The sequence below is a fragment of the Leuciscus leuciscus genome (genome assembly GCF_965113295.1).
Source record: "Leuciscus leuciscus genome assembly, chromosome: 12".
NCBI classification, from domain to species: domain Eukaryota; kingdom Metazoa; phylum Chordata; class Actinopteri; order Cypriniformes; family Leuciscidae; genus Leuciscus; species Leuciscus leuciscus.
The window spans coordinates 18,363,739-18,376,981 of NC_138736.1; the positions used below are offsets into that span (position 1 = coordinate 18,363,739).

General features: G+C 36.3%; 2 protein-coding genes across 2 annotated transcripts; one reads left to right on the forward strand and one right to left on the reverse strand.

The window, feature by feature from the left end:
• The first annotated feature begins 4,587 nt into the window (after positions 1-4,587).
• Positions 4,588-8,821, forward strand: LOC309511492 (G2/M phase-specific E3 ubiquitin-protein ligase-like). The gene is made up of 12 exons (XM_082186734.1): positions 4,588-4,669; positions 4,746-4,901; positions 5,010-5,087; positions 5,680-5,727; positions 5,820-5,945; positions 6,118-6,288; positions 6,484-6,749; positions 6,839-7,149; positions 7,256-7,434; positions 7,557-7,729; positions 7,853-8,067; positions 8,286-8,821. Exons 3-12 carry the CDS (start codon positions 5,070-5,072, stop codon positions 8,537-8,539), a joined length of 1,761 nt encoding a protein of 586 aa, XP_082042860.1. The 5' UTR covers positions 4,588-4,669; positions 4,746-4,901; positions 5,010-5,069; the 3' UTR covers positions 8,540-8,821.
• Positions 8,822-9,002: 181 nt separating this feature from the next.
• Positions 9,003-12,726, reverse strand: LOC309511251 (uncharacterized protein). Its single transcript, XM_082186347.1, has 3 exons — positions 12,646-12,726; positions 12,381-12,565; positions 9,003-9,793 (listed from the first exon to the last, which is right to left on the reverse strand). Exons 2-3 carry the CDS (start codon positions 12,560-12,562, stop codon positions 9,016-9,018), a joined length of 960 nt encoding a protein of 319 aa, XP_082042473.1. The 5' UTR covers positions 12,563-12,565; positions 12,646-12,726; the 3' UTR covers positions 9,003-9,015.
• Between the last annotated feature and the right edge of the window lie 517 nt (positions 12,727-13,243).

A 13,243-nucleotide genomic window follows, 5' to 3' on the forward strand; every position in this document is an offset into this window, starting at 1 on the left:
CTGTGAAGAAACAAATTATCAATAAACTGTTGGACAGATATACTCTAGGATTTGTCATAGGGATTTGTGCGCTCGACATGTCTTCGCTTTGTGCCGTGAACTTTTAAATGCGCACTTGCAGCGCAGCGCTGCACACGTGACTCCATGTTGCTTTGAGCACATCATTCTGCACCCGCGATGCGCATGTGCATACGCGCTTTGTGCGCTCTGTTTTGAAGCGTTTCATATTATCATTGTTTTGCGCACTGAAAGATTATTTAAAGCCTATATTTTTTTATACCTTGCCAGCACAATACGTTTAAAATAAGCATAATTTAATTGTATATTATTTCTGTGTAGTGTAGTGTAGGCTATATTAATATATACACTTCTGAATTCTTAACATATAAATATAAAATTGTGAAATGTATGATTGCCTGATTGAATTTTATAAGAGTACTAATAGTAATTTGTTTTTATGAACATATTTATTTAGATTTTATAAAATTACTGTGCAGATTTTTTCAAGAATTACTTTTTGCTGCTGCATAGACTCACTCATACGCACAAGTTTAATAAAAATACATAATACAATTATGTAATATTTAAAGGTGTTAACTGTAATCTTACACTGCAAAATGATAACTTACAAAGGATTAAATTCATCACAATTATGTAAGTATCTGGATATTTGCCGCGGGGCGAGGGCTTCGATAACCTCTCTTTTTTGACCATACATGTTTGCATCCCTTTACCATTCATACTCATTTTGATGCATAGCCTAGGGTTTTTTTCCTTTCAATCTCATTACAATTTGATGTTGTTGTTTTTTTGTTGTTGCTGGAGACACTTGAAATAGACCTAAATACTATAATATTAAATGTAGCCTATTATGTCAAGAATTTGGTAATTGATGTGCAAATAAAAAATAGTCCCACAATTGTTTGAAAATGATTTAAAAAAATCGACAAGTTGTGAATTCCCAGTGATAGGCTTGACCAGGGGTGCGTTTCCAAAGCATTGCATCCGATGCAATTTGGTTTTAGGGCAAATCACTCAACAGAAACTGCAATATGTTACTTTACAGAAAAGGTAAAAGCATTAATGGATAAAGGTGGAGTGGTAGGGGCTGTATTTCTTGATTTACAGAAAGCATTTGATACTCTAAACCATAATAACCTTTTGCATAAACTGTATGATTTTAATTTTTCTATACATTTTGTAAATTTAATCAAATCTTACCTTTCTTCCCGTTCTCAATTAGTAAAAATTGATAATTTTAAATCGAATTTAATAGACAATATCAACTGGTGTTCCACAAGGGTCCATACTGGGCCCAATTCTTTTTAGCTTGTATATTAATGATTTACCTAAGGAGTGTGGACAATGTAATATTCTAATGTATGCTGACGATACAGTCATTTTTACACATGGTAAAAATGCAGAAGAGGTTGCAAAAAAGTTGACAGACGTTATGGTAAAAGTTACATCCTGGCTAAATCAGAGTTTTTTTAGGTTAAATGTGTCAAAAACAGTCTGTATGTTCTTTTCTAAAGGACATAGGCCTGATACAAAGCAGGACATTTTTATTTCAGGAGAAAGATTACAGGTTGTTTCAGAATGTAAATATCTAGGGGTACATCTGGACTCCTGTCTTGGTTTTAAAACTCACATAAAAAAAGTTTGCAAAAAGATTAAATTTAACTTTAGGTTTGTTAGAAATTGTTTATCAAATGAGGCAGCAAAGATATATTTCCACTCTATGATTCTTTCTCATGTCACATATTGTTTGACAAGTTGGTCAAATACACATTCTACAGTCCTAAAACCATTAGAATCAATATACAAACAAGCACTTAAAATTTTAGATAAAAAACAATTCAGCTTTCATCATTGTCACATTTTAAATAAGTATAACTTGTTTAACTGGGAAATTCTAATCAACTTTAAAAATGTTTGTTTAGTTTATAAGATCATGCATGGTTTGGCTCCTCCTCCTTTGGCTGATTTTATTAAATTTAAATCTATTGAAAACAGAATTACAAGAGGAGCAATTAGAGCGGATTGTATAATTCCACGTAGGAAAACATCGTTTGGCCAAGCTGTTTTCTCATACAGAGCTTCACATCAGTGGAATACTGTACCTCACTCAATTAGAGAGTGCTCAACATTTAACTCTTTTAAGTTTAATCTTAAGAAATGGCTTCTTCATAACCAACAATGTGAACATTAATGCTGCTCTATTATTATTATTAAACTTATTATTAATTTTATTATAAACCTGATTAGTCATATTAACTCATAACAATTTTTTCTATTGTGTGTATATTGTCTTTTTGTATAATGCTCTTGTATTGTATTTTATAGAGGTGTTTACAAGTTCTAGATTTATGATTGTTGTAGTGTATTGTTGTAATGTTTAACCTTTTTACTTTTTTCTAGTTTAGAGCCTAATAACATCTGGCAAAGGGACTACCAATGAAAACTAGCCTTCGGGCTAATTTGGGTACATTTACATTTATGAATGTTAATTAATGTACATTGTCCCTTTTCTAAATAAATAAAAAAATAAAAATTGCAAAGTTGTACGGGAACACATGTCTCATTTCGAAAGCTGTTGCTACGTAGGACGCAGCCTCTACAGGCTACAGTAAAAGTACAAGTGCCCTGATGAGTCTTCATTGGAGATGATTAGGGCTTTCGAAGCTTCGAACACACTTCGTGAAGCTTTGAAACCTTTATGAATATTTTTTTTCGAACAAGTGATTCAGAGCCTGTATCAAACTACCAAAGTCACGTGATTTAAAGGTTGTATCAGTGATTTCAGGCCCAAACATAAATAGTGTTCCAACCAATCACCGACAGGGGGTGGGTGTTGTGAGGTTTTGTGCTTGTGCACACGAAAACCTCACAACACCCTCCCCCTGTCGGTGATTGGTTGGAACACTATTTATTTTGGTTTTGAGTGGTTGGTGAAACCAATTGTTTTTGTGTGCAGATCTCAGAGCCTAGGCTGCCTACAGAGACACGTTTTTTTGACGGCTTGCTTATGGGGCGGGCAGCTAGCGGATGGTTTGGAAAGATTAGATAAATGTGATCATTTATGTTTGGGCCTGAAATCGCTGATACAACTTTTAAAGGGATAGTTCACTTTGAAATTAATTTTTGGTATGTTTTAGCTTACCTCAAGGACATCCAAGATGTAGGTGTCTTTTTTTCCGCAGTAGTTTCAATTTTTATATTTTTAGGTCAAACCGTTCTTGTCTGTCAGTCATAATGCAGGTCTATGGTCACGGTCTCAAAACACATGCACAGAGTCCAAATTAAAACAATTCCCCGTCGTCCAAATTAAACAATTCCCCATCGTAAGTACACATTGATGGCCTAAGACACGAAACGAGCGGTTTGTGTGAGAAAACGAACAGTATTTATATCGTTTTTACCACTTATACACAGCCATGTCGAAGTGCTCTGATCTGACGTGAGCGCAGACTGGTGCATAGACATATACACACTAGATGTCGCCTTGTCTACGGCAGTTCATTGAACGAATGTCTTTAAGGCGATATCTAGTGTATATATCTATGCACCAGTCTGCGTACACGTCAGATCAGATCACTCGGACATGGCTGTGTATAAGTGGTAAAAACGATATAAATACTGTTCGTTTTCTCACACAAACCGCTCGTTTTGTGTCTTAGGCCATCAATGTGTACTTACGATGGGGAATTGTTTAATTTGGACGACGGGGAATTGTTTTAATTTGGACTCTGTGCATGTGTTTTGAGACCGTGACCATCGACCTGCATTATATGACTGACAGACAAGAACGGTTTGACCTAAAAATATCAAAATTGAAACTACTGCGGAAAAAAAGACACCTACATCTTGGATGCCCTTGAGGTAAGCTAAAACATACCAAAATTTAATTTCAAAGTGAACTATCCCTTTAAGTATAAACGATCTCTGAAACCATGAGCCAGTGTCTATTCTATATGATTTTTTTTATACCTGATCTCGGATTATAAATGTGTAGACATTCGAAGTCAAGACGAAATCTCATTGACCAGTGTTAAACTAAAGAAATAATAATAATTAAAAAAAATTAACTGTCTTTCAATTTCTCGTTATTCCTTTTCGAATAAGATATCAAACTGGTAAAATGTACACATTGATCAGAGGGTTCTCTTATTTAATTTATTCAGTCTTTAATGTTCTGTTTTAAAGGTACAGCCGGAAGACGAGAAAACCTTTGTTGGAATGTTTGCCTGTTTTTGCTTCCTGGCCCAACCTTTACAAAGCTACCTACAGTGACAGAACGAAGAAAAATTACACAAACTGGATTTGGTAATGGCACAGTGAATTATGAGATTTTTTTAATTATTATTATTATTTATAACAATTCAGTAATTTTATATCTTTTTCTTTCAAAACATCTTTAGGTAGCCCTGTGGATGACACGGGTAAAGAAAAAGTCTCCCAAATCCAAATGAATTGGAGTTTGGCAGATTTCAAACAATGTATCTGTCAAAGTTTCCCAGATGTTAGCCTGAATTTGATTGGATATGAATTAGCCAAGGCTGACAGAGGAAAGAAATTACAGAAGCTTCTGGTTACTTCTGTCAAAGAATTAAAGCAAGCTCTTGGCCGGAGTAGGCTGTACATTCTGCCATTAGCAGAATTATACCAGGTTTGTAATAATTTTCTTTGATAATGCTTTATGTAAAAGTGTGTTGTGGTGTAAATGACAACAGTTACCCACACAGGAATCACCACCTCCTTTGTGCCAGTCACAAAGTGCACCTGAAGCAGGAGCCAACTCTGAAAGTGTGGTGATTGACTCTGAGGACCCAACTCCATCTGTGGTGATTGACCTTACTGACTTTAGTGGCAACACAGATGACACTGCAGACAGCACAGTGGTAACTAAGAATAGACCTATAACGTTTTAAACCAATATGTACCAGAGTCTGTGTTGATCATTTGTTTCTCATAATATTTAAGTCAGATATTTTTTGATGTGTTTATAGGTCTTGCAGCAGTGGCGATTTTTGCGGCAAGAACAAGACAAAGAATTTGAACAATCTTTAATGGCAGATAGAGAAAAAGTAAGTAACTGTATTATTTTTTTCACTGCAACCCAGCAACCACCTAACATTTTACCTTCTAAATTTGCAAGTTTACATAAAAAAAACATGATAGTAGCATACTGTTAGTCTTGTAATACTTCAGCTAATATGTATAAATGTCTTTGATTAAGAACATTAATCAGCTATATATAAACTGCATTACCTGTATGTATGTATATATATATATATATATATATATATATATATATATATATATATATATATATATATATATATATATATATATATATAAACTTTTGAATGTTGAGGTCCTCTTTACTAATCTTGGGAAAATCGTGTTTTTGACCAGTTGAGTCCGGTTTGAAAGACATTTTTATTAAGGAAATTTTGATGTATTGTTACATGAACCCATTTAACCTTTAGTACATTTTCTGAATTGACATTAAGGTCTGGATGGTATAAGATGGTTGTAATACAAAAGAAACTATTTATTTGAGAGTATGGACATTAAACTGCTCTGTAATGTTTTTCTATGAACATACTAGTTCTAATAGGTGTAATATACATTTCTATTTAAATAGAATCCACAAATTCTTTATATTATAAATAGGAAATGAGACGCCAATGTTTAGAGGCACAGGAGAAGAGTCGACTACAGGTAAATGTTATTTTAAAAAATATAACTCATGATTTGTTTGTTTGAAGTAAAAAAAGAAGTACTGCATTCATGTAACCTTGGTTGCATAATAGGCAATTGAAGACAGACGGAAGAGGATTGCGAATTACGAGGAACCCATTGATGCTGTGCCCATCAAATTCAAGTTTCCTAATGGAGTGGAAAAAATTCGAAAATTCATCTTGTCAGACACAATTCAAGTAAATGACTGCTGATTTTTAATAAAAGGATAAACAATAAGCATAGAAAACAGTCATGATTTAAAATGTGTTTGGGAAATAATATAGTAATTAGCCTTGATGAAGAAGGATAATTGTATAATAATGTAATCTAATAGTGTAATCTACCTATGTTTCATGTACTTCTTTTCAGATCTTATTTGACTTTGTTGGTCAGGATGACCTGTCCAGTGAAGTGTTCTATGTTCAAGATGCGATCTCATCTACACCTCTTGAAAATAACCTTTCAGGAACACTTAATGATTACAACATCCAGGGTCATTCAACTCTTTATGTTGTTTGGGGTTCACCAATGGATGCACACGTGAGTAACCCTTCTATTTATAGTCTCTAAAACTATTTTAGGTGTATATAGTTTTTTTTTCTTCTTTTTTTTTTAAATATATTTTTTATTTAAAATATTGGTCTGTATGTACAGGAAAGTCAAGATAAACAGAACGAAGCAAGCATTCAAGTGAATTCTGGTGAAGTTCATTTTACCTCGTCCTTTTCCAACCAGTCGCTTGCATCATCATCACATGAACCAATTACTTCTTTGCCACTGAATGATTGTCATTCCCCAACACCCCCAAACTGGTCACCTGCTCCTTCACCTGCTCCTTCACCTGCACACTGGTCACCTGCTCCTTCACCTGCTCCTTCACCTGCACACTGGTCATCTGCTCCTTCACCTTCACACACATATCATCAGTGGTCACCTGAACGCTCTCTTCCCACTCAACCATCCTCTGTAACAAATGACAACTGTGAAATTATTTCAGATCAGTATGTTATGTTATACTTTAAAGGAATTTAAAGAACTAAACTTTTTCAGACACATGAAAGCAAACTTATTTTACCCCTTTGTGTTTTAGAGTTGATCTACAGATAATTTTGAAGAAGCTTCATAGCAGAGTTGATCTCTCATGTTGTCCCACAAGCAATCAAATCAATGTAAGTCGAGACAACATATTACAAGGTAGCCTGCACGCTTTCAAACGAAGGCGCTTCAATCCAGAAGCAAGACTGGATGTGATTTTTGTGGACTCTGATGGGGTTGGAGAAGGAGCTATAGATGATGGTGGACCAACCAGGGAATACCTACGCTTGTTGATGAGGGAAATCCAGATATCAAAAATATTTGAAGGGCCGGAAGACAACAGACTACTGGCTCTTGATACTCATGGTGAGGATTATCTAATTTGCTTTTCTTTTTTTCATATGAAATTGAAATATATGTATATACTAAATATATCACTAAATATATGTATATATATATATATGTTTTTCAGCACTTGAGAATGGCTTGTACATGACCATTGCAAAAATGATTGCTGTGTGCATAGTTCATGGTGGAGTGGGCCCTCGTTTTTTTTCTGATCGTCTCTTTATGCAACTCTGTGGTACATGTACACTTCCGGTCTCCCTTGAGGAAATAGCAGACAGCTGCTTCAGAGAAAAACTCACAAAGGTGATTATAAACTTTAGACTTGTACATTAAACAGTCTCATCTATGCAGGGGTTTTTTATTTTGTCATTTGCAATGGATGCTTTGTGATTTCATGGCATAACTTTCTAATGATTTACTTGCAGATTAAAGAAGCAGACTCTGTTCTAAAAGCAAATTCTGCTATATCAGATGCTGGGGACAGTCTGAACATGATGGGAGCACTTAGGTACATCTCATCACTTGAAGAGAGAGATTCCCTGATCCAATCTGCAGCAGAATACTTTGTGAATGGGCGGATAAATTTGGCTCTCAGACAGTAAGTATCCATCATGAGAACCATATAAATGCTGTACAAAGGAAAAATGTAGTAAATGGAAAGTTTGGTTGTGGCCAAAATCTCATTATGACTTGATTAAAATCTCTAAATGTCCTGTGACAGATTTGAAGAGGGTTTCAAAACTTTTGGTCTGATGGACGAGCTAAAAAATCATGCTGAAATCTTTGAGGACCTGTTTGTCAATGCGATCAGACCACTGGAGGCAAAAGATCTGGCAACTCTTTTCGAAGTGGACTTCTCACCCCTTGGCAGCAACAAAAGGCAACTGGAAAATAAGACCATCTGTTTCTGGAGAGACTGGTTAATAGATGTAGAAGGTAGGGGTTTTAGTGCTTTATCATTTAAACATTACAACCACTTTGTTGTAAAAAATGTATTTGCATTTAATGTGATTTTGAGTGACACATTTTTGTGAAGTTAAATTTCTTTCCAATAAAAAAAATTAGTTGGCTTGAGAAAGCCAACATACTGAATATGATATTCAATTTAAACCTTATTCTGCTTTGTGTGTCTGTCTGAATCTGTGTGGTTACAGAAGGTGACTGCAATCCGTTGACACTGGAAATGGTGCTGCAGTTTGCTTCTGGAGCCTCATCTGTGCCTCCTCTTGGATTCCCCCATCAGCCAAAAATTGAATTTTTACTTGCATTTGGTCAAAACACCAGAATATTTCCAGAGGCCAACACATGCCTTATTGTTCTCAGACTTCCAATTCACAGTACCTACGAATCTTTTAGAACCTACATGACCGAAGGTATTCTGCAGTCGCCAACCTTTGGCACCATGTAGTACCTTGTTCATGTAAGGGTGATAAAAAAAAAATACTTGAAATAATTCTCTTAACACTCAAACATGCATTTTACTGTTATTGCATTTACTGTTATTGTTGTACTGTTCTTACCTTTAATGTTTGATATATAATTAGCACAACTTGCTGATGTACAACTTGAAATGTACTTTTTCAATTCAGTGGAATTAAAACTGATGATGATAAATCGAGTAAATGAAGCAAAATGTGCTAATTCATGTTTCACTGCATAAATGGAACAATAAAACCTGAATCAATTTTGATTGCATTTGTCTGAATCCTTTTTTCACATTGGAGTCTAGTAATCCTGCTAAAAACATTTTGTCAGAGCATGAAACAGACAGTGTGGTATTTACCTGAAGGCATTTAATCGTTTTTTAATACATAGTAAGAATACATAAACATTATCATTCTGATGGTGCGTTTCAAGAAAAAACAGAGTATCATAAATTGTATCTCAGCCATCTTGTAATGTGTTTGCAATTTCTCTGCAGCATGTCTGATACTTAACAGTAGTATCTGAGATGGTCTCAATTGCCTGCATAATGTTTTGCTGCTGCTGATGGCTCAGATTGATTCTGGGTTGCTCCACAACTACAGCAGGAAAATGATCTTCGCCATCATCAGTCACAGGGAAGTTTTCTACGCCATGTTGCGCCAAAAGCTCTTGTAGAGTTTGTGTGCTGCAAGGATCTTCACCAAAAACATTGCTGATGGCTCTGCAGTTTGTCTCCATGTTGGCAAGCATTCCTGCAGTCCATATTTGGACAGGTGTTTTATTGTTCTCAGTTCTGATTTTGTGGTGATTCCATCCTTCCCTAAATAGACCCAGTCTCTTTTGTATCTCTGGCAGGAAGACAATTTGCAGGGACATCTTTTGGACATCATCATCTGGATCAAGGATCTCAGAATCCTCAAGAGTGTAGAACAAGTTGTAAAAGTACTGGAGCACATGCAGGAAAACATCTCTCCAAAGTCGCTCTATGCGTTGATTATGAACAGATTCTCCTGTTATGTGACTCCTCCGTTCCACCCCTTGAACAAGATTCATGAAGAGGGCGATTTGTGAATTTTCCCCTCCATGGTCAGATCGCACTCGCGAAGGAAGGCCATAAAGACATGTGGCCTTCACAAACTCGGTCAGCACAGTGGAGGCACGGTTATTTGTGTTGCAGCTCAGGTAGGTTATAAGGCGAGATTTCCCATCAATGGCTCCATGTACAACAAAACCCCACCTTTTATAAAAAAAAAGGCATAGAAACAACACAAGGTTAATTAAGCAATAAAAAAATAAGTGCATTCATAGTATCTTAAATGTCACTAGTAGAGCTCCAAACCATAAAATAAGATGGGGCAGATCTGATCCTGGATCGTAGCAATAGATGATTAAGTGCTTGTGTTATAGATTAGCGGAGTGCGATATTGACAAATTATTTCTTGATATTTTTTGTGGATTTTGTAAATAATGATAACACAATATTTGTAGTATATTTGTACTCTTATCATGAAAAATAACTTATAAAAACTGCATTATATTAATTTGTGTTGTTCATTTTAACCTTTAGTAATGATACCAGCTGATACAGCATTAGTTAAGAGATTTATTTTTCCTTGAGAAAAATTAGCATGTAGCTACTGTACCTGATATTTATCTAAATTAATCGATATTGAACAAAATTTCATGATTTTCATGATAAACTTGCAATTTGATTCCAATCTTAAAGGAATACTTCACTTTAAAATGAAAATTCTGTCATCATATACTCACCCTCAAGTTGTTTCAAACCTGTATCAATTTCTTTCTTCTGCTGAACAGAAAGGAAGATATTTTGAAGAATGTCAGTAACCAAACAGTTAACTGGAACCATTGACTTACATAGTATTTTTTTTCCTACTATGGAAGTCAATGGGACCAGTTGACTGTTTGTTACTGACATTCTTCAAAATATCTTCCTTTCTGTTCAGCAGAAGAAAGAAATTGATACAGGTTTGAAACAACTTGAGGGTGAGTATATGATGACAGAATTTTCATTTTAAAGTGAAGTATCCCTTTAAGATCGGAATCAAATCACAAGTTTATCATGAAAATCATGAAATTTGTGTCAAGCACTTAAAATAACAGTTGTCTGTCCGTCATGTAAACATAACATGTTGTCACTAAACTTAATGAAGTTCTATTTAGTTACCAATTGTTTTGACAACCACAATATTGTGATGCAAGGTTTTTCCCTCAAAATGAATTTGTAAAAAAAAAAAATTAATTACAAGTGATTTTTTTTCCTGCTGTTCACACTTGCTAAATATGATTCCAATTAGATATGCACAAAAATTGGGTTTGGCCTGACAGTCTGAATAAGGCTTTTTCGACACAGGATTTATGCCCAGAAGCCCTTCCTGATGTAACCCAACACTGGAAGTGCACTAACTTGTGCAACCCCAGTACTACTAGGGCCCTGTTTACACCTGGTATTAGGATGTGTTTTGGTCGATCGGATCACAAGTGGATTAGGGAGACAAATTCCCATTTACACCTGGTGTTTAAATCCGTCTCTTTTGTCCTGATTTCTTTGAGAGGAGGGTCGGATAAATGTATGGGCTTTTTCAGATCTTTCAGTCTAATGGACGAAATAAGCTCATGCAATGTACATATGAATGACAAGACCAGCCGAACACAGGGAGTGTGTATTAGAAATCAGGAATGGTGAGAGAACATTGTATTTGCTATGTTTTTCGTCTTCAAAACCAAACTTGGGTCTTCAGCCGACAAAGTTTAAATCCCATCTGGCTAGAGCTCTTCTCATTAAGGTTACGCATTAGGTCAGTAAGAGGAGAGTAGACATTGACTACGTTTACATGCAGCCAATAACCCGTTCAAAACCGGGATATTAGCAATAACCCGGTCGCGCACGGCCATGTAAACACCGGCAAAAACCCGGATATGCTCATATCCCGGTTTTTAAAAACCCGGATATTATACCTGGGGTACCCCCTTTCTAACCCGAATATTTGGTCATGTAAACGCGTATCGGCATATCCCCATCAAAAGGGACATTGATTTGTGTTCTGCGCATGTTCTATTCGCAAGGAATCTTGGTCTTTTGAGTAGGGACGGCGCATACAGAAACCCGCGTGCAGTATACCGGAAGTAAACAAGAAGTAGAGGTAAACATGGCGAGACGCAGCACAGCACCACACTTTTGGAGCGAGGAGGAAAGCGCAAACAAAGGCGATCGCTATCTGCCCCGAACTATTCATTATCCGCGTGCTGCTGCTGTTGTTGTTGTCTTTGGAACAGGAAAAAGAATCGGAAATGACGCATATTGCGTCTTAAGGAAGTCCGTACGTCCAGACGCTAACCGTGCGTCGCCGTTTACATCGGGATATTGCAAATTCCATGTATACAGGAGTAACTCTCTCTCCTCACGCATGTAAACGCGTTATTCCGAATGTTTCAGAAACCCAAATAGTGACTCTAACCCGACCATAACCCGGATATTGGCTGCATGTAAACGTAGTCAATGATTTGTGGTTGTTCGAACACATTCTACCACATTTTTTGCGTTTACACTATGAAAGCATCTGGTCAAATGCTTTTTCAACTACCTCTGGAAGTTTTCAAAAGCTCAGAAAGTTTTAGACCATGTTTAAGCCTGTATTTAGCATCGTCCACTTGTGATCCGATCGACGAAAACACATCTTAATACCAGGTGTAAACAGGGCCAAGGACACTCTCACATGCACTCACTCCTATTGGCAATTTAGTGTTTCCAGTCCACTGAACTCGTGTCTTTGTATTGTGGGGAGGGATGAATAGTGTATTACCTAATCAACCGCATATTTCCATCTATGTGCCATAAGCTGTTTGGATGAGGAACATGGTAGACTCTTCTGGCAATGGCATTACTCCACCTGCGTGCAGTCGCGGTGGGATCGATTAGGGTAAGGGCTTCTCGGACCCTGCACCGCTGGACAAACAGCCCTTCTCCACGTAGCAGCCCCCTCATGATCTAAGAAGTAATAATAAAAGCACATTTATTTAATTTGACAGTATGGATGCAGAATAATGAATTTGACTTTCCTAACACACCTCACTTCCTGTGTTGGGATAGAGACTGTGAAGTCTTCTGACATGCTGAATGAGCTCTTCCTCAGTCACTTGTCTTTGCAGTTTTCGTATAGGAATTCCGAGCTGTTTAGTTTTCCTATAAAGAAATGAAGATGAGCAGCCCAGAATATTGGCCATCTGCTTAATGGTGTGTCCCTGTTTCATTAGAAACTCAATTTGCTGCTTTGAAACATTAATGGAAGGTCTTCCACGTACACCTAAGACAAAAAGAAACAAAGAACAATTGAACAACAATTAACAGACACTGCTGAGGACACACAAGCATTCTTAACAGTGTCTCTCCACTGGTTGCTCTGCTCCGCACCATTATGAATGCCCGTGCGGCCGTGTGCATTTTAATTAATCTAGTAGGTTTTCAATCTATTAAGTAGTCTTATCTATCTAAGTGTAATCTATTAAATGTAAAAAGCACAATTTTAATTATTAAATACAATTAAATATGAAGTGTCTGTGTTCCTTTAATAATTTGTTTGCAAAATTCTAGGAATTTTCAAAGTTGGGCATGGGAATCAATTAACGCATTAATTTACAAAATTGCATGTAAGCCTTACAGGGAATG